This window comes from Mugil cephalus, chromosome 1 (genome assembly GCF_022458985.1).
Source record: "Mugil cephalus isolate CIBA_MC_2020 chromosome 1, CIBA_Mcephalus_1.1, whole genome shotgun sequence".
Lineage (NCBI taxonomy): Eukaryota > Metazoa > Chordata > Actinopteri > Mugiliformes > Mugilidae > Mugil > Mugil cephalus.
This window is the reverse complement of record NC_061770.1, coordinates 34,807,578-34,834,473: the sequence shown is the minus strand read 5'-3', so window position 1 is coordinate 34,834,473 and position 26,896 is coordinate 34,807,578. Positions and strand designations below refer to the sequence as shown.

The window sequence follows — 26,896 nt, the reverse complement described above, 5'->3', positions numbered from 1 at the left end:
CTCGCCCCTTGTTTCAAGTATCAACACACAAGTGTTGAACATAAACTAAGTTTTTATTTAAGCTTACGAAGAAAATGCGCAAGTGAGCCTAAAAGTATTTAGTATTATTTGAATTTTAGAGGAAGAGGAACATGTAAAAGTGTAGAACTGCTAATTATAGTTCGTTCATGACCTTCAGGGGGAAAAAATCAGGTCAAGAACTTTTAAAAAGTTGGAAAAATTTAAGGAAAAATCTGATGAGACCATGTGAGAACGAACTTAAATAATGCTTTTGTAGAAACGTCTGTAGAGGGTAAAAGTAAAGGAGGGTGAATGAGACAAAACCGTGTTATGTAACAGTGTTGAATGGGAGTGGGGGGGGGGGGTCTGCCTTCTGAAACAAAGAGTCTCACATCCACGAAACAAGAAACCAGAGTTCACTCAACGACAAATAGGTGAAATTATTCAGTTTAATACTAAACCAAGCAAGATTTCAACAGCTGGTCATTCAAGCTAGCGGCGTAACAAGAAAAAAAAAAAAAAAAAAAAAACTCCAGAAAACAGTAAAACATTTTTCATCCTCTAACGAATTCAGACAAAAAGAGAGATTTTCTTTTTTTTTTTTTTTTTTTTTGTCCTTGCAGAAGCAACACAAAACACTGCACACAGCGTCTTATCACAGCAGAGATGCAGAAAACAAGGATATCTTTCGCACCAAGTCAAGTAGTCGCGGGCCCCTCTTTTTAATCCCCTTTTCAAAAAAATTCACAATGTCACAACTGAGACGCAGGTCGGTAACGAAAAAGACAAAAAAAAAAAAAACAAAAAAAAAATCCTTGAGAAAGAAAAGGGAAAGAAAAAAGTATTTTTAAGACACAGTACTACAAAGCTTTTTATAGAACTAAGATACACTTCACATCTTCTTAGAAAAATATTCATCTCAAACTCAAACCCAGAACAGGACTGGACGGGGGGGGAGGGGATTAATGTGCCACTTTGAGGAGGAAAGAAAAAACAAAAAAAACATGGATGCATGCAAACTTCAATATATTAAATCCACTGAGAAGCTCAGGTTCAGGTCGATGAACAGTGATTAAAGTCGGAGCTGTTGAAACGGTTTTATTCTGTGCAACGAGGAACAACGTGAACGCACAGCGGAGGGTCGACGGCGTTTGTACGCACACGAGTAGATCTGCGTTAATACAAACTTTAAAAACAGGGGAAAAAAAAAAAAGGAACTAAAGTTACGCGACTTTACAAACTTGTACTAACAACACACCCTTTTTATTCCCCCACATCGTTTCAGAGATGTCTTCATAATATCAAGGATCAATAAAAAATAAAGCACTGGTTATATTCGTTCGTCTGTGTGCACACAGTTGTTCTTGTGTATATAACGTCAGTCTATTGTGTTGCATTAGTGACACTCTGTGTGTGTGTGTGTGTGTGTGTGTGTGTGTGTGTGTGTGTGTGTGAGGACGATTCTTCTGAGGCTGGGTTTAATTCTGGGGCGGAGGAGGTGGGGGGGCGGGGGGCATGCCGAAGGGGGGCATGCCCGGGACTCCCATCCCCATCATGGTGACAAAGTTAGAGGGGTCCATGGGAGGGGGGGGCGGCGGCGGCGCGTACATCATGCCGGTGGAGCCGGGGGGCGGCGGGGGAGGCGGAGGGGGGGCGCCGGGGGGCAGCGGCGGCTGGACCCCCGGGGGGGGCGGCACCATGGACGGGGTGCCCATCGGCGGCGGCGGCTGGGCCCCGGAGGCGGCCGGCTGCTGGGGCTGTTGCCACGGCGGCAGGGTGCCGGTGCCGGGGCTGGAGGTGGTGGTGGTGTCTGCGGAGGAGGAGGAGGAGGAGGAGGAGGGGGGGGAGGGGGGGGGCGAGAGGGAAGGTTTAACTCTTTGATGTTGGGAAACTTTCAAAAACTTTATTCAAAAAAAAGTTGGTTAGTTCAGAAGACAAGAGGAACAGTTGTGCGTTCTTACTCTGTTGCCATGGCAGCGGCGTGCTGGTTGCCATGCTGCTGGTCGGAGGCGGGGGCGGGGCCTGCTGTTGCCACGGCGGCAGGGGCCCGGAAGGAGGCGGGGGCGGCTGGCTGCTGGGGGGAGGCGGGGGAGGCGGCATCATGCCCATCGGAGGCGGCAGCAAACCTGGAAAAATTTAAATAAAAAAAAAATAAAAAATTTAATTTCTGCTGTAATTAATCTAGAAATAAATAAATTATCAGACTCCGTGAACATCGGCTCTGTCTGCTCTCACCCATGGGGTGTCCGTGGGGCCCGGGGGCCTGGCTCATGGGGGGAGGAGGGGGCTGCATCCAGGGAGGGGGCATGCCGTTGGGGTTGGGGGGCATCGGGGGCCCCCCCATGCTGGGCATGGGCGGGGGGAAGCTGTGGGGGCCCCCGGGGCCGGCGCCGTGCATCCCGTGGTAGCTCCTGCTCTCGGTGGGGCCGGAGCTCATCCAGGGGGGCCGGTTCTGGGGAACAGGAGCCACCCGTTTAGAAACCGAACCACTGATACCACAGAATACGTTGCTCTCTATGTGTGACACCGTCTCTTACTCACCTGTGGCGGCTGGTTGTTGTTGGGGCCCGATGCTCGCGGCGCCCCCCCCTGGCTGCTGGAGTGTCCCCCCCCGGACGTGGGCACGGGGGCCTCGCCCAGCTCCGCCATGAGGGACAGGTACTCCTTGTCCATGCGGGCCTTGTCCTGGGCGGACTGGGGGGGTTCGCCCCCGGTCGCTCTGTGAGCAGCGAACGTGCTTCAGGAAAGAAGAGAAACGTTAAATTTAGACGAAGCTGCGTGAAAACGAACCAAAACGAACCAAACGAACCGTTCGGAGGCTCCAGCTTCGTGTTACCTGGTGTATTTGCAGTCGGAGGAGATGTGTCCGGCTCCACCACACTTGGTGCAGAGGGTGGTGTTGGTGATGCTGCGCGGCTCAGAGTTCTGCCAGGGACGAAGGATCCTGCAAACACAAACAAACGTTTCTTCTTCAGTGGTGCTTGAAGGTTAAATACTGGACTTAAGTAACTTACAGCAGCAGGAAGGATTTATACTGCGTTTCCAACATAAAAGCAGTATTTTTGAAGTGTTGACAAGGTAAAGTTGTTTCCATTTAAATGTTTCCACGATTTCCCATAATTCTCTTAAATCCACAACTTCACTTTGAGGAAGATGTATTTAAGATGCATCGTCTCTGGTGACGGGGAAACGTGAAAAAAAGTGTTTTCTTTTCCACTTTTGTGATAAACTTTTATATTGATACGTCTGAAAAAAACATTTAGATATTTAAGATATTTTTTTATTTTATTTATTTATTTTATTTTTTCCTTCTTTTTTAATTTTATTTATTATTATATTATTTTATTTTATTTTTTTTTTATTTTATTTATTATATTATTTATTTATTTGTTTATTTATTTATTTTTTCTTCTTTTTTAATTTTATTTATTATTATATTATTTTTTTTATTATTTATTTATTTCTTTTATTTTTTTCTTCTTTTTATTTTATTTATTATTATATTATTTATTTATTTTTTATTTTCTTCTTCTTTTTTTATTTTATTTATTATTATATTATTTTATTTTTTTAATTTTATTTATTATTATATTATTTATTTATTTGTTTATTTATTTTTCTTTTTTTCTTCTTTTTTAATTTTATTTATTATTATATTATTTATTAATTTATTTTTTTTTAATTTTATTTATTATTATATTATTTATTTTATTTATTTATTTTTTAATTTTATTTATTATTATATTATTTTTATTTTATTTTTTTTATTTCTTTGTGTAACTACTCCTCCCAAACACTAGTTGGCGCTGTGTCCTTTTTACAAGTCACTTTTTTTTTTAAACTTTATGGTCATTTTTTCCTTTTTTTCACCACAGATATAATGTTACAAAGCTCATATATTGACATAAAGCTCATATTTTTGCGTACAGACCTGTTGTCGTCCTCCCTCAGGGTCCCGTTTAGTCTGGCCAGCTCCCTCAGCTGCATCTTCCTCAGGTCGTTCTGGTCCTCGGGCGTCTCGATTCCTTGCTTGAGGATGTTGCGGATCTGTGGAGCGTTTAAAAAACGGCGTTAAAACCACCGGCGTACGTCCGTGACGCGCAGACGGAGGGAGGGAGGGAGGCGAGCTGGTCCTACCTGCTCCACGGCCTTCTTCACGTTCTCCATGGTGTTGGCCGTGACCAGAGCGTGAAGAGGCTCGTCCTCCCCCGGGAGCATCTGTCCGTCCTTGCGTCCGACCTTCCCCTCCTTCACGGAGCCTTTGCCCCGGATCATGATCTTGGCGCAGCACTCCTTCTCGATGTTCTTCAGCGTGTTGCCGCTGCACAGACACGAGCAATCACGCGTGAGACGACAGAGACGGCGAGAGGGGAAAAAAAAAAACACATTTCCTCCGTAAAAAAACGGAGACTCACCGTGGACCGATGAGAAGACCCACGAAGTTGATCTCAGGGTATTCGTCCTGGGGGATCATGACTTTGTCGTTCACTCTGGTGGCTGGAGGTCTGAGGGAAACGAGGCATCACAGCGTTTACACGAGTTTCACTTCATGTCGTCGTTAAACATTTACGTTTGGCTGCTGTTCTCGTTTTTTTAGAAACTTTGAGTTTTAGAGCAGCTACTGTCGTTCTAGTCGCGATAGGACGTCGTGTCCAGTTTGGACATTTGCTGCAGCCTCATGTTTAATGTGAAGGAAACTGAAACACTGCAACAATCACAGCTACTTTACATTTAAAGTTCCCTTCACGAGGGCAACAGACGACTGGATTCTCCTCAGGATAAAGAAATAAATAAATAACGTATATTTTCTATGTGTCTATTTTGACTGAGTCTCCTTTGTCTTCGTGTTAAAATGATGCAGAGAGAGAGAGCGGATTTAAATATATATTTGCAAATGTAAACGCGTGAACACGTAGACATGTAAATGACCTGCTGCCATGTAAATGAGTTTCCTTTCCTCTACAGGAAACGACTTCTGTTCTGATCTGGTGCCGTATGAAAATTTAAACTAAACATCAAATGGAGGCTGAAAACCTGTCTCAGCTTTCAGCTTCGTATAAATTTGCATATGAGCACATGATCCATCTACATGAAGTTCTGCTGCTGTTCAGCACATGAATGGACAGAGACCATTAAAGATGGCCGCCCTATTTTGTCCAAGAAGTGCTGCCAGTTCCTGCTGTGGTACAGGTGAAGTATTTAAATAGTAAAATGAAATGTAAAACTGTTGTGGGCGACACAATAAGAGAAGCATCTGTACATAGACTGTATATAAATATGGATAAAGCGTTCCCACTTCCTCCCATCGACTAAACTGACGCCATTTTCCCGTGGATACAGGAGACGCCATCTTGCAAATTTAGAGCCAGAGTCTGATCGACGTGGTCAGAGGGCGGAGTCTCATCATCTAAGCCCCGCCCACTCCCCCCCTCCAGACTCACTTATGTTTTCATTTAATTATACTACGCTCTGCTTTGCCTCCACCATCAATTATAAGGAGATGTTGGATTACACACTCTACATATTATTTATTTATTTTTTACAACCCTCACGGTACCACCACTTCACAGAGCAGTCGGCATGGCAACTGGCAGTCGCCGTGATGTCACATCCTGTTCCCACAGCATCGAATAACGAACTAAAACTAAACTTTTTGACTTGAACATGCATTAACATCATATTAACTACCCAAAATGAAAGAAACCACCCTTAAAATAAAAATATCCGATGTGCATTTTAGCATTTTTAGCATTCGCTAACATGGAGGAGGTGGAGCTGCAGCCTGCCACCAGGGGGAGCTCTACTCGCTTTCATGATGGCGTCCACATTCATACAGTCTGTGGATTCTACGGCCATTTAAAAAAAAAAACATGGCCGTTAGTGGAAGAGGAACAAACGTACTTGTAGTCCGCGGGCGGCTTGAAGTCGGGGTTGAGTCCGACCATCTCGGTGATGAGCGAGTGCCGCTCCTCCTCGATCTTCTTCCTGGTGCGATACTCGCGGGTGTTCAGCCTCTTGCCCTCGCTGTTGTAGATGGGCTCTGGGGACGGGGACCTGGGAGACGTAGACAAAAGACATGAAAGACATCATTGAAACCCCCCGTGGAAGTGGAGCTGTGGTCCTTTAAAAAAAACACATTGACATGTAAAAGGTTCCCTACGTCTGGCTAATCATTAATCATTCAGATGTTCAGACAGGAGGTTTGAATCAACGGGTTCTTAGCAAAAAAAAAAAAAAACAACCTTTTTTTTTTTGGAAATTTGGATTTAATCCGATAAGACTAAACTTGTGATGGGCAGTGCAAGAGCAAAAATAAATAATAATAAATAAAAAAAAAGGAAATTATGTAGCACGTCTGCACTGACAATATTCTAATATAATTCAGGGTAAAAAAAAAAAACAAAAAGAAAAAGAGGGGGAACCAAAGCTATATAGTGGCAATTAACCCAGTAAACTGGAGGGGTTTTATACCACAAAGGTAAAAAAACAAAAAAAAACAAATACATGGCCATGACTACACCTGCATACAGGATTTGTTGGCCTACAGGAAAAGGAAAGTCGGATGTAGGAAAAAAAGAAAACCAAGGTCAAATTCTGAACGTAAAGCAGAAAGCGCTGGCTTTGGGAGTTGCTTGGTGCTGACGTGGCGGAAGAGGAAGAGGTCCGTGCCTCCCCTTGGATGCTGAGAAACCTGCGCTGCCGCTGCGTTAAGGAGGCTCTGTGCTTGAAAAAGGGGGGGTTAGCGTTGACGTGGGGTAATTTGGGTTAGAGGAAAGGAGTTAAGATTAGACGTCCACCTTTTCCTACGCTCTCTCCCAATCAGAGAGACACACTTTTCTGTCCATGTGATGTGAAGAGTGAGAATAAAAATAAAAAATAAATAAAAATAAATAAAAAAAAAAACTCAAAACTTTTCCACCGGTGAAAACCTGAAACGCCTCCCGGAGCTGGTTTGTGTCACATTAGAGAGTTTTTTGGGAGCGATTTCTGGCTTCAACCCTTTTGGTTGCTGTGGAAACGTCTGATTATGATGAGCAGCTACACAATGAACTTCCTGCGGAAACAACCTCGCGGAGGCTACGTTGTGCGCTGGCCACTGGCTTTTATCCCTTTTTATTTCCCAGAACATCGTAATAATAAATGTGAGAGTCCAGAGTGGAAAAACTGGAACCTCTCTCTCTCTCTCTTTCCCTCCTGGGTGGAAAAATTTAACGTTACGGGAAGAAAAAAAAAGCCAGAGATGACCAGCGACAAATCACTTCTCCGGTTTTTTTTTTTTGCTTTGACGCCGGGCGACGCGCCAAGAGTTCATGTCATAAAGATGAAATAAAACAGTTAGAACCAGCACGTTGTTGTTTAAAAAAAAAAAAAAGAAAAAGAGCCAATTGAACTTTAACTTGGTTCTTTTAAATAGATTTGAAGTCGTCCTGTAACTGTGTGTGTGTGTGTGTGTGTTCAAATCTTCAAACCGTTTGTTCATTTGACACAAAACCTTCATGAGAGAAAAAAAAACTAGATCTGAGTCTAAAGCAACAATCAAAAAAATCAAATATATCTAATCTAAGAGAAAAGGCGGCTATAGAAACATTTTAAACCAACGCTATCCTCAGATTTTTGTAAATTTTTTGTGTTTTTTTTTTACCCAAGACTGAAACACGGTGTTTAATTACATCACATTAAAGCAGAAATCCTAAAAATCTGAAAGTGTTTTCACGACTTAAACCGGTTCAGCTCCTTAAACCGGATCCAGAAATCGTTAAAAAAAAAAACGTCGCCACATTTATTCACTGACCGTTTATTTGAACCGTAATTACAAACACTGTCTCGCCGTCTTGGGTAAAAGTGTCACGTGCACCGTAAAAAGAAGTCAGACACACACACCTAACATCACCACGTAAATATCTAATGTATCTTCACCTACTTAGAGAAACGAGCCGCTACCGATTAATTAAAAACATCCAGAGCACAAACGCTGGTGAGTAGGAAGGAGTCCTGCACAAAGATCAATTAATGCAGATCACTTCTCCTCCATCAGCCTCAATATAAACTATAAATATATATAAATATATCTAGACTAACTCTACTCGGCCTAATATTTGTGCTAATCAACACACACATTATGTAAAAGCAACATTTTGTCTTCCAAAAAAACAAAAACAAAAAAACAAAACAAAAAAAAAAAAAGTCAAGAAGGTAGAGAAAGTGTTACTGTTCGAGGGTTTAATCTTTTTCCGACCTGTCCTCAGGGTTAACAGGGATTCCCAGGTCTCCTGTACGCAGTTTACGAGTCAGGTCTTCGATCTGCAGTTGGACTGGAAGAATTCAGGTTAGGAAAAAGAAAAACAAGGATGGAGAGAAATGTGGTTACCACAGCAACATCAGAGAGACAACGCTCTGCATCATTAGAGCGCGGCCTCGTTCATTTACTCAGGTTAAAAGACACAAGAAAAACACGGCGAGTCTGTTCAAATAAACAGGAACAAAAAAAGGGGGGAGATAAAGTAAACACCCGACACTTTTTATGTTTTTTTTTTTATGTAAACATCAAAAGGCACAAAATTAACCCAGTAAAAAAAATATCGTCTAACGCTCGTTTACATTAGCAGAGACGAGACTGAGCTTCTGGTTAAAACATGGCGACGTGTGAGTAAACGACGACACCGTCATGAACAAATCTATTCATACTCTTAAGGACACATTGGGTTAAATAATAATAATAATAATAATAATAATAATAATGATATAAAAAGTCACTGAGTTGTCGTTCTGTAGCTTTAACACTGAGACAAATCTCACATTTACGTGGAAATGAGGAGGAACATGAATAAATCAGTCATTCCATGCGCAGTATGAAACTGTAATGACTCCCCCTCCCTCCCTCCCTCCTTCCCTCCTCCCCCCCTCCATCCTCCCCCCCTCCCTCCCTCCCATCATCACACCGGCCCCTGAAACATTTACTGAGATGAATTCAGGGGCTCAAAGCAAAACTCTTTGTCTTTTTTTTTTGTTTTTTTAGGGGGGAATCTGGTGAATGAGCAGAGGAAGCAAATACATGTGTGACAAGGGGGGGGAGGCACAGATGAATGTTTACATACCAAGGAAGGACACCATTACCAACGAGTGATGTTAGTTAGTGAGGGAGGGAGGACGAGGTGTCGGTGCTACGCTGCTGCTCGAAAGGCGTCGGCTGCTTTTCGTTACGATCTGAGCTGTAAAAACTTTTTAGCTTCTCTTTGCCGTCGAAGCAGCACGTGGGTCAAATACAAACAGAGCAAACTGCAGCAGCGTCAGGACATTATGAGTAAACACGGCGTCATGCACAGGTACAGTAATCGATGATGTGTTGGGAGTCAGGCAGGACACGTGAGCAGTGACCGAGCGGCTAAACAGCGACGTGTGTTATGTGTTTGTTTACTTGTTTGTGTAGCGGCCACTCTTGCTAATGGTGCTAATGGTGCTAATGGTGCTAACGGTCCAGACTACAGTCGTCACCTTTATCAACACTTTCAACATAGAACAACTCATGAGCATCGTTCATCGTCGGCGGCGGCTTCGTCTCAACAGTTGGAGCGAGAAAAAACAAAAAATCAAGCGTCCAATTTATTTATTTATTTTTCCTCCAATGAGGCGTTTTTTTTTAAAAGTTATTAGTGAAGAAGTAACGGAGGCTCCAACTGTTGTGAATCCAGCAGAACAGGAGGACAACATGAAATACTGGTGTGAGACCGTGTGGGAGAACTAGAACCTCACACAGACAAACTAGAAGAGAAACAGCTTTTTCCACAGTCTCCCCTTTTATTTTGTTTTGTTGTTGTTTGTTTGAATGAGTAGAAGAGTGAACATTTACCTATATAAGCTCTCTCCTGGTCGCGGGTCAGGCCCGGCGGGATGACGGTGGGCATTCCCGGGATCACCGTCTTCTGGTCCGGAGTCTCGCTGCTCCAGCGGCTTTTCTTCCTCTGCTTCTTCTGACTGAAATCTAACAAAGAAATAAAAAAATAATAATGTGCTACGTCGTCTACTGACGAGACGTCACCTCGACCCACATATAAACTCAGTTAACCTGTTGTGTGCTTCATGTTTCAGAGTCGAGTAGCAGAAAAAGAGAAAACACAACATACTACATATAATACAAGTTCTTGGTAATACTTGTAGTATAGTAATAATATAGTATAACGCTTAGAAACTATATAAAGCCACTTAAACATGTCTCTTTCCAACTTCTCCACAGTATTTGTGGGTATTTTTATTTAATGAGCCGTTTAAATTGTCAACAAACAAGTGTAAATAACAGGAAATAATAATTTTTTAGGTTTAAATTCCTGAGGTTCAACATTAATATTATGCAGGTAACAGGAGGATTAAAGGTGTTTTTTATTATTAATGTGCAGATAAACTACAGGGACCAAGTCATTTCCCTTGTGGATGATTAATCTTTTTAACTGAGTCTGATTGTTCCTGGACGTGGAGTTTGACTCCACGCTACGTTGTAAATACTCAATAAATAAATAAATTTAAAAAAAAAATAACGTGACGCAGCAACTTAACGTGACGAGTGTGTTTTTTTTTAATCCAACTTCTGCTTCGATGTTTGTTTACGTGTAAAAAAAAACTTAAAAACATCCATTTTCCTAAACACGGGCTCAAGTCTCCATTTTGTACACGGCCCTGATGCTGGTATCGGCCCTTTATTAACACGTTTGAACCACAGACACCAGCATCAGCCCGATACTTATCAGCCATATAAACCGTTTTATTGCTTTTATTATTGATATTTTATCTTTTATTCTCTTTACATGTCACATAAACACTGACTCAATAGATAAATGCTCTGACACTTATGGGTTATTTCTTTAAAAAGTCCAGCATTACACTATTGTACTAAAATTATTACTATTATTGTGAAAGTATAATTATGTTATTGAGCTAAATATAATGTAATATATATATATATACGTATATTACTATACTTAGAGATTACTATACCACACTATACTATTATTATCATCACAATACACCGATTTCTTTTCATCTTCTCCCATCTTTGTTTGCCTGCATGTTATGTATTTATTTTTATTATTTAGTGTCTGTTTATTGTTGTTTTTGTCATTTAAACACATAACGTTGCTAACGTTTCCCTCCAGACTAAACATTCACACACACAACACACACACACAATCACTTTATATGTTGTTTAAGGTCCTGCACCAACTATTTGCCTCTGTCCAGGAAGTGCTTTGGTTGTTTATCTTTAATCAGTAAACAATAAAAACGGAAAATAGCTTTAGCTAGCGACGTTAGCTTTGGCTAGCGGCGTTAGCCTCGGCTAGCGGCGTTAGCCTCGGCTAGCGCATGTCCCCTCCGCTGCCGTTGAGGCTTTAGCTGACGCTCCGTTTACTTACCTTGCTTCACCATTCCTGCCCCCGCGCCTGGTTGTTGCTGCTGCTGCTGCTGCTGCTGGGGCGAAAAACTCGCACCGACCGGGTTGAATTGGTGCGGCTGCGGAAACGGCGCGCTGGGAATCGCGGGCTGGAAACCCTGCAGGGACGGGAAGGATCCGGGAGGCACCGGAGTCGGCATCAGCCCGTTCCCAGGGGCGCCAGGCCCGGCGTCAAATCCCCGTTTAGCGCCAATGCTGGGGTGCAACTTCCCTAAAGGAGTCGCGTTCGCTCCCGTAGCCATTTTCGGTTCGCTGAAATGGCCTAGTCCGTGTAAAAATCTGCGCCAACTCGAGGCTAAATTGGTTTAAACGTCAACAAAGTACTCCCGCGGCGCCTCTCACACGACACTTCTATCAAAATGGCGCCCAACGGAAAATCACAAAGGTTGATCCTGGGGACTCGGGATGGGTCCCCGCAGTACGACGCGTTCCTATTGGCTGAGACAATTCCACGGCTATATTCATTCTGACATCTGATTGGCTCTCGACACAGCCGTTCCGTCATGGTTATGGATCTTTTTTTTTCCTTTAAAACTTTATTAAACATATCACACATACACGTATCGTTAGACTTTTAGCATAACTACCTGGGTCATATTTGATCGTTTTCGGAAAACAAGAAAAAAACAAACACCGATTTTGTTACAGTAAATAAAAAATAATAATAATAAAAAAAAAACATTTAGGCAAGTATGATATTAAGCTAACGATAAATACGTTGTCTAAATACTGCACAAAACAGAGGTACAAGTAAATTAGGAGAATGTTTACATTTAATAAACTTAAAAACTAAGTTAAATTCCTAAAGAAAAATAAGTTGTTGACTTATTATTACAAAATTAATAAAAACTGCCAGTATTCTTGTTTTTCTTTTCCGAAAACGTTCAAATAGGACGAAGGCAATTATGCTATTAGGCTAACGACACATGTTTATATATATAGACTATATATACTTTGACTAAATCTTGCAATTACGTTTTTTTTTTTTTTGAGAAAACGTGTATGTTCACACTAATTATTAGTTTTAGTTTATAAAAAAACAATCATATGTCAAACATTGATCCCTCACAAACTCTCTTACTACACATATTGCATTTTTTTTGTTTTTTTACACATAACACCATCTAAAATGATCCATATTTCTCCATATTTTCCATATAAATATATGTGGGGAAGTGAGTGAACCCTTGTTTCCAGAATCTGCTGCAGAACCGGTTCAGTTGTGAGATGTTGGTGGTTTTCATCTACAACGTTTCTATTAAGGTCAGAACTTTGACTTGTTCCTAAAAATTCATCTGGTTCTTCTTTAAACGTTCTTTAAGAACCACTGATGTTCATGGACTCACTGTCTTCATCCATGACCCAGTTTCCTTCCTCCCTTCCTTCTTTCCTCCATTTCTTCCTCTCTTCCTTCCTTCCTTCCTTCCTTCTCTTTCTCCTCCTTCCTTCTCTTCTTCCATCCCTCCTTCCTCCTTCGTCCTTCCTTCCATCTTCTCCTTCCTTCCTTCTTTCTTCCTTCCTATCCTCCTCCTTCCATCTTTCTTCTTCCTTCTCTTCTTCCTCTTTCCTCTCTTCTTCCTTCCTTCCTTCTCTTCCTTCCTTCTCTCTTCCTCTCTTCCTCCCTTCCTTCCTTCCTCTTTCCTTCCTTCCTACCATCCTTCCTTCCTTCCATCTTTCTTTCCTTCCTTCCTTCTTTCATTCCTCTCTTCCTTCCTTCCTCCTTCCTTCCTCCCTCTTTTCCTTCCTTCCTTCCATCTTTCTTTCCTTCCTTCTTTCATTCCTTCCTTCTTTCATTCCTCTCTTCCTTCCTTCCTTCCTTCCTTCCTTCCTTCCTTCCTTCCTCTTTTCCTTCCTTCATACCATCCTTCCTTCCTTCCATCTTTCTTTCCTTCCTTCCTTCCTTCCTTCCTTCCTTCCTCTTTTCCTTCCTTCCTCCCATCCTTCCTTCCTTCCATCTTTCTTTCCTTCCTTCTTTCATTCCTCCCTTCTTTCATTCCTTCCCCCTTCCTTCCTTCTTTCATTCCTCTCTCTCTTCCTTCCTCTCTCTCTTCCTTCCTTCCTTCCTTCCTCCCTCTTTTCCTTCCTTCCTACCATCCTTCCTTCTTTCATACCTCCCTTCCTTACTCTCTTCCTCTTTTCCTTCCTTCCTTCCTCTTTCCTTCCTTCCTACCATCCTTCCTTCCTTCCATCTTTCTTTCCTTCCTTCCTTCTTTCATTCCTCTCTTCCTTCCTTCCTCCCTCTTTTCCTTCCTTCCTTCCATCTTTCTTTCCTTCCTTCTTTCATTCCTTCCTTCTTTCATTCCTCTCTTCCTTCCTTCCTTCCTTCCTTCCTTCCTTCTTCTTCTCTACACTTCTTCTTCACTTTCCTCCTCTTCTTCCTTCTTCCTCTTTTTCCTCTTCCTCCTCTCCTCTCATCTTTCTTTCTCTTTTCTTCCTCCTTTTTCATTCTCCCTCCTTCTTTTCTCTCTCTTCCTCTTTCTCTTCCTCCTCTTCCTCCCTTCTCTCTCCACTCTTTCAACCCCTTCTCTCTTCTCTTCTTCTTCCTCGTTCTCCATTCTCATTGATCATTCCTGTATATTTTTAGGTTCATTCATTCATTGTCTCATTTGTCACATGAATGCAGCAACAGACTCAGACCAGGACTCTAGCGCCCCCATGTTTCATGGAGGGATGAGGTTCTGATGCTGGAACATTTAAACCAAACTATCTGTTCACTGAACATCGTCCCAATAGTCTCTCGGTTTGTCCACAAGACGTTTTAAAAGCCAAGATGAGGGACGTCTTTATTGATTACAAGATTTAATTTAGACTTTTTATTAACTTTTACTTTCTTTTGTATCTGAAACAGTGTCGGTTTGTTTCCCTGTTGGTTTGGGACGTCTTTGTCTCCTTTTAGGATTTGTTCATTCATTTTTATGCAAAAACACTTCAGCACAACTACACAAATAAGCATTTTATTATTATTTTTATCCTATATAATACTCTTCTTCTGAATGGGGCAGAAACTGACTCCAATTTATTATTATTATTTTTTCTACAATTCCCCCAAATTCAATAATATTCATTCAATGCAAATTTCTTTTTATATTCTACTTTTCTAGTCAAATGAAGTGAGATCAGTATAAGATGCTACAACACAAACCAAGTCTGACTGTAACTTAAACTGAAAATCAAAGTCCAGACGTAAAGAGGCCGTTCAGGTTATTTTATTATGAAATGACAACATGATTAAGATGTGAAGGGTCATATTAGTCACAGCACTATGTCGCCTAAGTAATGCGTTTACTAACAACAGCAACGAAAATGATCACAACGCACCTTTATTTAAAAAAAAGAAAGAAAAAGAAAAGAAAAAGAAGAAGAAGAAAAAGTAAGTTCTTAAACTTTTGGTACAAGAGGATGAAGAAGAACTCACACTTGTTTTTTTTTTTTGTTTTACTGTCGGTATATTTATGCAGTAACGATGTGAAACTCCCACTAACGCAAATACACTAAAATAAAAAGCACAAGTTTTAATACAAGATACTGCTGAATATAATCCAAAGTTTTAATCAACGTAAGACTCACCTTTAAAACATGCACCATGCACAAAATTTCAACGCGTTCAGAGAACATTTATGTACTTTAGAGCAGAGCAGAGTCCTGACGGCGGCGGCGGCGTGACGTCCGAGCTCGGCGAAACGTCGGCGGTGACGGGTGCAGTCACTGAGTGTCCTCGTGTCCTGTGATAATGACCTGGAATGATATCTGAGTTGCTGGATGATTTGACGAACCCGCCCACGCGCGCGCGCGCACACACACACGCGCGTTACTTACACTGAGGCCGTGACTCGGGGCCCCGGAGAGAAACAGCAATGAGACACACTGGTGTTTTAAACTTCAGTGATTCCGATGGCACTTCGGCTACGTCCTACCTGCTAAACGGGGGAGGGAAAAGGGGGGGAGGGGGGTCAGCTGTGAAGGGGGGGGGGGGGGTTAGTATGTAAACCGTGGGCGCTCGGCGCCGGCTTCCCGCGTGTGGTCAAAGGTCGAGCTCCTTGGGAGGGCGGTGCCCGGGGAGAGGCGCGAGCGCTCGTATGCGTATCCATCCGCCTCGGCGGCGGCGGCGGCGGCGGCGACCCTCCGGATCGGGCTCCGGTCGCGTGCGTAGTATGAGGAGACGGGGGCCGGCGGCGGGGGGAGGGGGGGGCACTCGTATGGGTCGAGGCCCGACGGGGGCAGCCGCTCCCTCATTACCGGCGTGGAGGAGGACGTGGACGGGGCGGGCACGGGGACGCCGCGACGCTCCTCGAAATAACTGCCCCCGTACGAATTGGCCCTGTACTTCTCGTAGTAGTCCACGACCCCGTACGGATCCCGCTGGTCGTACGGCGACCGTCGCACCGGGTAGGCGGGCACGGCGCCGTAGAGCGAGCCGTTGCCCCTGTACGCGGCGGCGGCAGCGGCGGCGGCGGCGGCGTCGCTGCCGTACATCCGAGCCATGCTATGATCGGCGACGGCGCCGACGCCGTAGCCCGGGTGCGGCGCGTACCTCATCGCGCCCTCGTAGCCCGCGACTCTTCTGTACCCCGCCGCCGCCGCCGCCATACCGCCGCCGCCGCCGCCGCCGGGGGGAGGGTGGGGGGCGGCGCCCCGGGGGAAATCGGGCACGGGAGCGTAGCCCGCGCCGTAATCCGGTTCGCCGCTGAAGTCCGGATGATAAGCCCGGCTGCGGCCGCGCTCACCAAATCTCGAGGCATCGTATCCATCGAACTTAGGCTCTGAGCCGTTTCTGTGGAAGCCGTTCTGGTCTAGGGGGCACTCTTTGGACCAGTGGCCCTCCTGCCCGCAACGATAACAACCCGACCGGTCTCCCATTCCCGGCGCAGTGCGCAGGCGGCTAGTCGAAAGCTTCACGCTCATCAGTTTGCCTTGAAACAGAAAAGACTCAATGAGGACTCAGCGCCTGCATTCGTGTTTTCCTTTCTACTAAATCAGATCATTTTTTTTTTTTTTTTTATTTTTGACATTTTTCCTGCGTCAAGACACAGGGCATCAACTCGAGAGTCACAAGCATTGAAGCAGTTAAAGCTGAAATCCGTAACTTTGCGCGTGTTTTTATTTTATTTATTTTTTTTTTTTTGCTGATTTTCTGCCAGAGTTTTGCGACTGCGCAGAAACAGAATTGAGCTGCCGACGCAGATTTCGTGCAGAGACCGAATAATTCGGAGCAGAACCACATGCACCGACTTTTTTTTTCCAGCTAGATTTCTAAAAAAAAAATAAAAGTCTTATAACTACTCCCAAACAAGACCCGCCCGCCTGCGTCCACCACACAAACACACATTACGGATACCAGCTTTAAAACCATCCACCTCCCTCGTCCTCCTCTTTCTTCTTCCTCCTGCTCTTTTTTTTTTTACTCACCTGCTCCGCGCGTCGCTCACAAACAGAATTAAACATCATCTTGTTTTTTTTTTTTTAGCATTAAAATACCCACGAAGCCCAGCCCGTGAGTTCACCTTTGAAAGCCGTGTTGTCTAAATGATTAATGGCCTCCATGGCGTCCTCCATTCGCTCCATGTGAACGAAAGCATAGTTTTTTACGATGTCGCACTCCAACACGGCGCCGAACTCCTCGAACCGGGCCCTCAGCTCCTGGTTGGTGCAGGCGATGTTGCCGACGTGCAGCTTGGTGGAGCCGCGGGACTTGCCGCGGCTCAGCTCCACGTTCATGGGCTGCCCGTTCAGCTCGTACTGGTGCAGGTTGCGGATGGCCTCCTCCGCCTCCGCCTTGTCGTCCATGTGCACGAAGCCGAAGTTCTTGACGATGGAGCACTCGGCGATCTTGCCGTACTGCGAGAAGAGCGAGCGCAGCTCGTCCGACGTCGTGTCCGGCGACAGGTTCCCGATGAATATCTTCACCATCGTGCAGCTGCAGCGTCACTGTGGGGGGGGGGGGGGGAAACGAGACGGAGGCGGGTTTACGTCGCGGCTCTGGTGAAGTTAAAGTAAACGATAACAGATGATGCTGCTCTACAGGCTCATTTCAAGCTGCTCCAGGACCTAAACACTGTCGCCCACATACGCAGTCTACTCCGGTTCGAGCTATTTCTGCTTTCCTTTCTACTTCCTGTTTCATTTTTCAGCAGCGGCGACTGAAACTTTCGCGCCTATTTGCAGCTGAACACGGGCTCATGAAGACGTTTGCGTCTTAGAAAATGAAATGAAATGAAACCACTGCACTGCCGGACTCTTCTGCACACACACACACTTTAAACTTAGGGGGCCAAACATGGGGGTCGTGGCCCAAAACCGGTGCACCAGAGGGTTCAATCCGGCCCCAGGAAAGAATTTGTAAAGGAAGAATAGAAGGAAAAGATGAAGGGGGGTGTTACTTTAGACTTGTTTTAATCTACATGCATGAATTTACTTACTTCCCTTCTGGTTAGATGCTAAATTACACCTCGTTTCTCTGTAGCTGTACACGTGTAATGACAATAAAGTTTCATTTAACTTTATCCAAAACTCAAAAACACTCAACTCAAACAGAAACAAAGCTTTATAAGATCTGGATCAAACGGACTGAGTGTGTAAAAAACAATCAGACCTGAGTTAATCTGAGTTAATGTGACTCAACCAGAGCTCAACCTACTATTTACATTTATGACATTATTTCCATTATATGAGGCGATGGCGGAAGGACAGTATGAACATTATCACATTAACTGTTTGCATTCATCCCTCTTTATGTTCACGAATGATTAAGACTGTAATAAACGTGTGTGATTGGAAAATAAATAAATAAAATAAAAAACGGGACCTATTCATTCATCTCGCGTGAGATCTTCATTCAGTGACAACGTGCATCTCGCGGCTATTGTTGTTAGCTCGAAGCTAACTCAGAGCTAACGGTCGCCTAAAAAACAAACAAACAAAGACAGCACACTTATTAAACCCCACTTATAAACCGCACGTATCTAAATAAACGTCGCTATCTGTATTTATTTGGTTTTAGTCGGTAACTGTTATGTAACCTCCTCTTTCCTGACGCTCTCAGGTTCTGGCCTTTACCGCACAACTTACACCCGCGGAGCTTCAACGTTAGCTCGTTTAATTAATACATATCATAGATACTAACTACTTTACTCGTTATATGCTACGTTTCGTTACCGAACAAGACCTTATTTGGCCAAACGTCTAATTTGATGAAACTCATACCTTTTAAAAGCGTCAATCTGCGCCTCGATCCACCGAGAACAAAATGGCGACTAGCTCCACTTCTTCTGTGATTTTTTTTTTTGTAGTTTAGATCGTGTTGGCCCGTAGATGCTGGACACTGGATGGTTCTTCTTCTTCTGCGATGGTTAATGGCGGCCACAGTGTCTCATTAGCGCCACCTCTAGGTCTCCATGGTTAGTTAAACACTTTATGGTTTATTCAATAATAATATAAAATATATATTTTCTTCATTGTTTTATACGTATATATTTATTCCAATTGGTTTATTTATTTCTATTTCATTTATTTTGCTCGAGCCTTTTTTTTTTCTGAATCTGAATAATATTATAGTTTATATTTTAAGCTTGTAGTTTGGAGGATGAGACAGTTTTGTAAGCCTATATAAAATAAAATAAAATAAAAAAATATTTAAAAAGTTTTTAAATAATCTGGCGTATAGTAAAGTATATTTTTAAACAATATGTATAGAATTACTATGCATTTATTTTTCCAGTTCTAAATTAAATACAATACTCCTGGCTATATCTATTTATCTTTGCATTACTTCATTTTTCTTGTGTTCTCTTTTTTATTTTCCATTAAGTGTAATATCCATATAATTATAATATATTCATATGTTCAAGCTCCCCCACTTCAAACTTTTAACTTTTTTATTTAACTACTATTAGTTGTAGTTACTTATTTAATATCAGTCTTATACAGTTTTTATCTCTAACCTTATTCTATTCTGTATGTTTTGCTCTGTAACACCTACATTTCCTTAATAAAGTCTTATCCACTACAGAATCCCAAGGAATAATTCATGAATAATAATTAATAATAATTTATATGACTAACTCAGTCATGTGGACTGTGGTTCTGATTCCTCTCACACAACTTAATTCACTAAATAAATAAATAAATAATTGCTTCATCAAAAATAACATCGGCTTTATTAAAAATCATACACTTTTCAGATTTTTTTTTTAAATGTACGGTGCTGGTGTGTGTGTGTATATATATATATATGTGTGTGTGTTGTTTTTTTGTACAGCTAGTATGAAAAATACAAACTTCAAATCGACCTATATGCAAAACAAACAAGGCACCTTCAACAAAACAAAAGCGCCTCATGACCTGAGTCCTGCCTCACATTCGTGTATCTGCCCCCTCCCAGGACCGACGTTAAACACATGATCGTTATTATCTGCTGCTACAAAGCTCAGGAAAGTGGGACTTTTATGTGGATGTTGACTCGTGAAGGGTTAAAGAATATATTAGTTCATATTTCAGCTTATTGTGAGATTCACCTTCTAATGCAGTAAGGTTTGGTTTCAGCTACACAGAATATTCTTGGATGCAAATGGTGAACCTTTTCTCTTCTTCTTGTTTTTTGTTGTGTGATTTCTCCAGATGTGCAGCTTGTTTGAGAAAACAAACCCAGACGCAGCTTTTATAGCTTCAGTTATAAAACAGTGCAGTGGTTCAGCTGCGGAGAAGCGAGATCAGATTTTGCTACGAGCCGAGTTAACCCCATTAAAAAAATAATATATATATATATATAAAATAAGGTAAATGTTCTTACATTGCAGAAATAAGAACAGAAGAAGCCAAACAATTAACAGATTTTCAACAATTAGCTTCAAAGAAATTGGTAAGTAAACAAAGACGAGGCTAAAAAGTGATAAAAGAAAAGAAAACCCTGCGGAGGAAGTTAGAAAGTTGTTGTTTTTCTACACCATGAATGTTTAAACGGGGCATCCTTTCCCAAAACTCGCTGTGTGAACACGAAGGAAGGACGATTCGTCGGCAGGAAAAGTGGCTTCTCTCGTGGGGGCGACTGGAAGACGCCTCAAAATTTTCACATTTCTGGTTCTCACCCTTGGGAGAAATTACGGAAAAGGAAACGTCCTGCAGTTCACAAACAGACCTGGAAAAAAGAAAAGAGCAAAGTCCTTTCAGAAACGGGTATTTATTGTCTCAGTAAAACATTCAAAATGAAGCACAACTAGCTAGCAACAGTAACTATGGGAGGGAGGGGCTAGCAACAGTAACTATGGGAGGGAGGGGCTAGCAACAGTAACTATGGGAGGGAGGGGCTAACAACAGTAATAAAGGGAGGGGCTAGCAACAGTAACTAAGGGAGGGAGGGGCTGGCAACAGTAATGGAGGGAGGGAGGGGCTGGTAACAGTAACTAAGGGAGGGAGGGGCTAGCAACAGTAATTGAGAGAAGGGCTAGCAACAGTAACTATGGGGGAGGGGTTAGGAGCAGTAAATAAGGGAGGGAGGGGCTAGCAACAGCAACTAAGGGAGGGAGGGACTACCAACAGTAACTATGGGGGAGGGGCTAGCAACAGTAACTATGGGGGAGGGGCTAGCAACAGTAACTAAGGGAGGGAGGGGCTAGCAACAGTAATAACGGAAGGAACGGGCTAGCAACAGTAACTGGGATGAGGGAGGAGCTAGCAACAGTAACTGGGGCAGGGGAGGAGCTAGCAACAGTAACTAAGGGAGGGAGGGGCTAGCAACAGTAACTGGGGTAGGGGAGGAGCTAGCAACAGTAACTAAAGGAGGGAGGAGCTAGCAACAGTAACTAAGGGAGGGAGGGGTTAGCAACAGTAACTGATGGTGGGTGGGGCAAGCAACAGTAACTAAGGGAGGGAGGGGCTAGCAACAGTAATAACGGAAGGAACGGGCTAGCAACAGTAACTGGGATGAGGGAGGAGCTAGCAACAGTAACTGGGGCAGGGGAGGAGCTAGCAACAGTAACTAAGGGAGGGAGGGGCTAGCAACAGTAACTGGGGTAGGGGAGGAGCTAGCAACAGTAACTAAAGGAGGGAGGGGCTAGCAACAGTAATAACGGAAGGAACGGGCTAGCAACAGTAACTGGGATGAGGGAGGAGCTAGCAACAGTAACTGGGGCAGGGGAGGAGCTAGCAACAATAACTAAGGGAGGGAGGGGCTAGCAACAGTAACTGGGGTAGGGGAGGAGCTAGCAACAGTAACTAAAGGAGGGAGGGGCTAGCAACAGTAACTGATGGTGGGTGGGGCTAGCAACAGTAACTAAAAGAGGGAGGGGCTAGCAACAGTCACTAACGGAGGGAGGGGCTAGCAGCAGTAACTGGGGGCGGGGGGAGCTAGCAACAGTACCCGAGGGGGGAGGGGCTAACAACAGTTACTAAGGGAGAAAGGGAATAGCAACAGTAACTAAGGGAGGGAGCGAATAGCAACAGTAACTAAGAGGGGCGGGGCTTTTTCAAAAGGTCAATTGGAACTAGGCTCTGCACTAAATTAATGTTTTTGTTTTGATAGTTGTCGTTCTGTTGTGTGTTTTGGGTAATTGTTTACTGCAGTGTTAAGATAATCGGACTCCTGGAAGAACAGCTATGAAATGAAAAGCTTCAATGAGCTGTAGTTCTGATCTAGTGCGTTGCTCACCTCTGCGCCGCGGCCTCAGTAGGGGGCGTAGCGCGGCGCGTAGTGATCCTTGGGCCGTGCGACGCCGTAGGAGCCTCTGGAGGCCGACACCGGCGACAGGCGCGTTCGCTCGTAGCTGTGGCTCGATGAAGAGACCGGCACCCGTCTGGAAGGGCTGCGCTCCCGGGCGTAGTACGCGGCGGCGGCGGCGGCCGATGGCGGCATAGGCGGCTGCTGGCGGTCGTACGGATCCATTTTGGCCGAGAGCTGCGGGAGGGAAGAAGGGGGAGGCGGGGGAGGGGGGATGTAGGACATGCGGCGGTCCTCGAAGTAGCTCGAGCCGTAGGGGCGAGCCCTGAATTTGTCATAGTAGTCGACGCTGCTATAGAGGCGGTCGTACGGCGACGACGCGCCGTAGGCGCCCGCCGCCCTGGAGGGGTCGGAGCCGTAGCCGCTAACCCTATGAGGGGGCGGGGGCAGGTGGGGGAGCGGCGGCGGAGGCAACCCACCGACGTAACTACCCCGACTATACGCGGAGCCGCCCATGTAATCAGCCGCCGGAGGCGACGCCATCCCGTAGCTGCCCCGGCCGTAGCCCGGGGGCCCGTGTGGGGGGGCGCGACCGCCGCCAACGCCACCACCAACACCGCCGCCGCCGCTGCCGCTGCGACCTCTCATGCCATCGCCGCGGTTACCGTCGCGACTGACCGGACAGTCTTTCGACCAGTGGCCGTGTTTCCCGCAGACAAAGCAGCCGGTATGATCTCCCATTCCCGGGGCGGTGCGGAGACGGCTGGTGGACAGCTGTACGTTCATCAGCTTGCCTTGTGAGGAGAGAGAAGACACGCATGAGACCCGGCGGGGTTTTTTTTTTTCCAAATAACCGAAAAGGCTCTTACCGACTATCAAACACCTTATTAAGCGCCAAGGCATTCCCAAAAAACTTATCATTCCCAGTCCACTCGGTCACTTCCCATTCTCTCTACGCGGAGCTACATCAACTAGACGACTAAGGTCAAGACAACGGCCCGAGAGGTCACCTTTGAAGGCGGAGTTGTCCAGCTTACTGATGGCCTCCATGGCGTCCTCCATTCGCTCCATGTGAATAAAGGCGTAGTCCTTGACGATGTCGCACTCCACCACGGGGCCGAACTCCTCGAACTTGGCCCGCAGGAGGTCGCTGGTGACGCCCTCGCCGAGGTTCCTCACGTGCAGCTTGGTGGAGGACTTGGGCCTCCCTTTGCTGATCTCCACGTTCATGCGCCAGCCGTGCAGCTGGTGCTGGTTGAGGTTCTGGATGGCCTCCTCGGCCTCCGCCATGCTGCTCATGTGCACGAAGCCGTAGTTCTTGACGATGTCGCACTCCGTGACCTTGCCGTGCTTCTCGAAGAGCTCCCGCAGCTCCTCGGCCGTGGTGTTGCAGGCCAGGTTGCCGATGAATATTTTCACCATGGTGAAGCCCCCGTTACGCCCTGGAAGACGTCGGGAAAACAAATAAAATGTGAGAAATGTGCCAGTTAGGGGTTAGGGTTATGGTTAGGGTTAGGGTTAGGGTTAGGGGTTATGGTTAGGGGTTGGGGTTAGGGGTTAGGGGTTAGGGGTTGGGGTTGGGGTTAGGGGTTAGGGTTAGGGTTAGGGGGGTTAGGTGGGGGGATCATAATACAAATTTGTGTTTTTCTTTACAGGTTTTTTCTGGAAGGCGTAGGTATGTTGCACCAATCATTAATTTCCCCCAAAAAAACAATAATAAAAATCATAAAGGCCTTAAAAGGGATGCATACCCCGTTGCAACGTTTCGACTGGTTCTTTGTCTTCATCAGGCAGGTGTATGCATCGAACGAATTAAGTGAGACTGAACTTTCCTTTTTAAAACCCCCCCATGTGTCCGTTGCTAATTCCGTCTCTAATTTTCCCATTGTACTCAGTCCCTTCCTTTCGTCTGTTCCTCTACCCTTTCCGTTATCGTACTGTTTGTCTTCCCTGTTTCTGTTTCTTTACTTTAAATGACTGTGCCTCCTTGTGGGCAATTAGGGTACAGCTCAAACAGCGGATGGGGTTAGGGTTAGGGAATTTGGTTGGGGTTAGGGCTGTAGTAGGGGATGGTTAGGGTTAGGGTTATGGAATTGGTAAGGGGTATTAGGGTTAGGGTTGAAGCCAATAGTTAGGGTTAGGGTTAGGAATTTGGATTTGGGTTAGGGAATCAAAATAGTCCGAATTGGAATGGGGTTCCAGTCCAGCACATGATTAGGAGTGGGTACTGATACCCGGTACCACAATGGTGCCATTAGCTCTATTGCTAACGCTAAACGTCACGTCAGTTTTTCAACTGCATGGATGGAAGTGAACCTTCAAAATGTCAAAAGTTACATCAGATAAAAATCAGATAAAACCTCAACGATACCCATCCCAATAATGTCCGTTATATTTTTCTGGGGAAAGAAGCTGCTCAACACAACACACCAATGTTATACATGTGTAATCAGCTATGGAGTTAAATAAATGTTGCCGCTATTCCAAGAAAGGAATGAAGACGTCCGAGTATGTGCTTAAATCTGGGTTTATGTTGCTAAATCCTCAACATCACCATGTCTGACGACCAGTCACTTTATCTACTTGGATGGCAGCAACTTATAAAAGTAAATTTGTAACCAACCTCAACGAAAGGTGCTACAGTTAGCTTATTGGCCAAAGAGCAGTTCATGCTTTTACAGTCTGCAAAGGTCGACTCACGCGAGAGGACGCTTGTTTTGATGAAAGGCAACTTTATTCTCACCTTTGTAACTCTATAACCCCGGGAACAAGCCCTGGGTACGTGCTGTTATATGAACCTTAGCACACATTAAGACCAGTCACTCACTATCATGTCTAACTGAACTAGCTAGCTTCTACGTCAAATATCTACTGCGAATATCCCGCATATAATAACGCCTTTCACCAAAATGCTGCAAAGAAAGGAGAGCATGTGGCAGGCCTCATTAAAGCTAGCTTGTTTCCACTTTAGCATTTCATGTAAATTCAGTAGCTCAGGAGGATCTGAAATACAAACATTTGTACGATTCGTGTTCGCCAAAATTTCTACAGAACTTTTTAGTTGCCATGGTTGAAAGCGAAGTAGCAAACAGAAACAAAAATTAACCAACTAGCCAAAAAAAAAAGAAAAAAAAAGACACAGCGCCTACTAGTGTTTGGATGGCTTAAGTATAACTTACTCACAATGACGTGGGCTACGTAAGTTACGGCGTCTACATTCCTTAGTTTTCTAAAAACTAACAACCTTTTGTCATAATTTTGTTTCTATAGAGTTAAATTACTACTTCTAAAAAAAAATATGGAAACCCGAACATACATAAACATTAACTACGTGAAATGACAGAAACTATTCTTAAAAAAATAATATGTAACGTGTTTTCTACTGTATTAGTTTTAGGCTCTAGTCCCGCCCACTGACATAAAAGGGGTGGAGCTTATAACCTATACCGCAGCCAGTCACCAGAGGGAGCTCTACTAGTTTAGCTTCATTTTAGAGGATCTTGTTTGTTTTGTTTTTTTTATTAAGTCTATTATTTAGACTGTGAACTCACAAACATTACACGTAGATATGCGACGTGTCAACAAACCCGGCGCATCACGAACGGGCGCGTGTCCGCGTTCAAAGTGCACACGAGAACACGCACGACAAATCCACAAACAGGCCTCAGCTGCACCGTAATAAAAGTCTAATAAGCGCACATTATATCAGCGACGCGACCACAGAGCACATCTAATAGGACTCATGCTGTATGTTTATAGTTCATCCACGCTGAATAAATGCGTAACTTAGAAGTTAAGGAAGCTATGCGAGCTTAGCTTAGCCACTAACACACTTCAGTGGGTCAATCAGCTCATATTCGCAAGGAAAAAAACAACTTAACAAGGACAAAAAGCTTCACCGACCCCTTTAAAACGTGTAGTTATCTCGTATCATAGTCGAAATGAAGCAACTCACCGATAAAGGGATGTAGGCCTCAAGAGAAATGAATGAAAAGTGAAATGGCGCTGTTTCTGTTCTTCTTCTTCGTCGTGTTCTAGTGATGCCTCGGTCGATGCCGAAATGTCGATACCTCCGATACCAGCGCGCTAAAATTGATTCGCAAATCAAAATATCGATATTTTGTGATACTTCAGGTACTCAGGAAATAGGAACAGTGGAAGTTAATTTAATGAGTGAGTTGTGGCAACACAATAAACCTTGTGATCACATCGGTTTAAACCACATCACAGAATAGGAGACATTTTAAAATTAAGATGCAAATTTTCATTTTTATAGTTCTCATTAATTAAACAATAATTTATTATAATAGTCCTATTATTTCATTATTCTTTGTGGTAATGTTTGAAACACCCTATGTCTGTTTTTCTGTTGTTGTATTAGCTCGGCTATAAATGAATACCTCGATATACGTGCGAGTTTTAAATAAATTACACTGATTTCTTATATTCTTTATGAAGTTATGGTTTGAAATACACCACTTTCTTTTATTTATTTTAGATTTTCCAGACACATTATTTGCACAAAGTGTTTGTATCGGATCTGTATCGCCGATACCAGCCTGAAGTCTACTTAGTATCGGATCGGAAAGTTTAGTCAGTGGTATCGAACATCACTTTCATCTTCTTCTTCTTCTTCTTCTTGTTTTACGGTGGTTTTCATCCGTCTCTTCAGTGCATTACCTCCACCCTTTGTTGCGGAACTTTAGCACTGATAATAATTTCAGCTGCGGCTCCTAAATTAAAAAACTTAACTCTTAACAGTCCTAATAATTCACCATCTCCCTAAATCCTGTGATAAATTCCTTTAG

The 26,896-nt window shown here is 43.9% G+C and overlaps 3 protein-coding genes across 4 annotated transcripts; all 3 read right to left on the bottom strand.

The window, feature by feature from the left end:
- Positions 1 to 431: 431 nt before the first annotated feature.
- sf1 (splicing factor 1) lies at positions 432 to 11,825 on the bottom strand. Of its 2 annotated transcripts, XM_047589257.1 has the most exons (12): positions 11,403 to 11,825; positions 9,848 to 9,979; positions 8,237 to 8,312; positions 5,902 to 6,054; positions 4,416 to 4,505; positions 4,138 to 4,321; positions 3,932 to 4,047; positions 2,837 to 2,944; positions 2,542 to 2,737; positions 2,236 to 2,452; positions 1,962 to 2,126; positions 432 to 1,810 (listed from the first exon to the last, which is right to left on the bottom strand). In XM_047589257.1, the coding sequence occupies exons 1-12, from the start codon at positions 11,680 to 11,682 to the stop codon at positions 1,479 to 1,481; spliced, it is 2,049 nt and encodes a 682-aa protein (XP_047445213.1). In that variant the 5' UTR covers positions 11,683 to 11,825; the 3' UTR covers positions 432 to 1,478. The 2 variants fall into 2 exon arrangements, with proteins under 2 accessions (XP_047445213.1, XP_047445223.1); XM_047589267.1 differs by lacking the exon at positions 8,237 to 8,312 and having other exon boundaries at positions 11,403 to 11,611.
- Positions 11,826 to 14,630: 2,805 nt separating this feature from the next.
- Positions 14,631 to 18,775, bottom strand: LOC125010556 (RNA-binding protein 4.1-like). The gene is made up of 3 exons (XM_047589280.1): positions 18,641 to 18,775; positions 16,942 to 17,365; positions 14,631 to 16,350 (listed from the first exon to the last, which is right to left on the bottom strand). The coding sequence occupies exons 2-3, from the start codon at positions 17,345 to 17,347 to the stop codon at positions 15,416 to 15,418; spliced, it is 1,341 nt and encodes a 446-aa protein (XP_047445236.1). The 5' UTR covers positions 17,348 to 17,365; positions 18,641 to 18,775; the 3' UTR covers positions 14,631 to 15,415.
- A 799-nt stretch (positions 18,776 to 19,574) lies between these two features.
- Positions 19,575 to 26,180, bottom strand: rbm4.2 (RNA binding motif protein 4.2). Its single transcript, XM_047571906.1, has 4 exons — positions 26,044 to 26,180; positions 23,099 to 23,530; positions 22,080 to 22,882; positions 19,575 to 20,570 (listed from the first exon to the last, which is right to left on the bottom strand). The coding sequence occupies exons 2-3, from the start codon at positions 23,508 to 23,510 to the stop codon at positions 22,095 to 22,097; spliced, it is 1,200 nt and encodes a 399-aa protein (XP_047427862.1). The 5' UTR covers positions 23,511 to 23,530; positions 26,044 to 26,180; the 3' UTR covers positions 19,575 to 20,570; positions 22,080 to 22,094.
- Between the last annotated feature and the right edge of the window lie 716 nt (positions 26,181 to 26,896).

What these genes read in the sequence shown, in the direction of transcription:
- sf1 (XM_047589257.1), bottom strand. Translation starts at nt 11,682, where the DNA reads ATGGCTACGGGAGCGAACGCGACTCCTTTAGGGAAGTTGCACCCCAGC. An exon ending in TGAAGAAGGCCGTGGAGCAG is followed by an intron (nt 4,048 to 4,137) that starts GTAGGACCAGCT and finishes AACGCTCCACAG; the next exon opens with ATCCGCAACATCCTCAAGCA. An exon ending in ACAACAACCAGCCGCCACAG is followed by an intron (nt 2,453 to 2,541) that starts GTGAGTAAGAGA and finishes CCTGTTCCCCAG; the next exon opens with AACCGGCCCCCCTGGATGAG.
- LOC125010556 (XM_047589280.1), bottom strand. Translation starts at nt 17,347, where the DNA reads ATGGTGAAGATATTCATCGGGAACCTGTCGCCGGACACGACGTCGGAC. An exon ending in AGACAACACGGCTTTCAAAG is followed by an intron (nt 16,351 to 16,941) that starts GTGAACTCACGG and finishes TTCTGTTTCAAG; the next exon opens with GCAAACTGATGAGCGTGAAG.
- rbm4.2 (XM_047571906.1), bottom strand. Translation starts at nt 23,510, where the DNA reads ATGGTGAAAATATTCATCGGCAACCTGGCCTGCAACACCACGGCCGAG. An exon ending in GGACAACTCCGCCTTCAAAG is followed by an intron (nt 22,883 to 23,098) that starts GTGACCTCTCGG and finishes TCTCCTCACAAG; the next exon opens with GCAAGCTGATGAACGTACAG.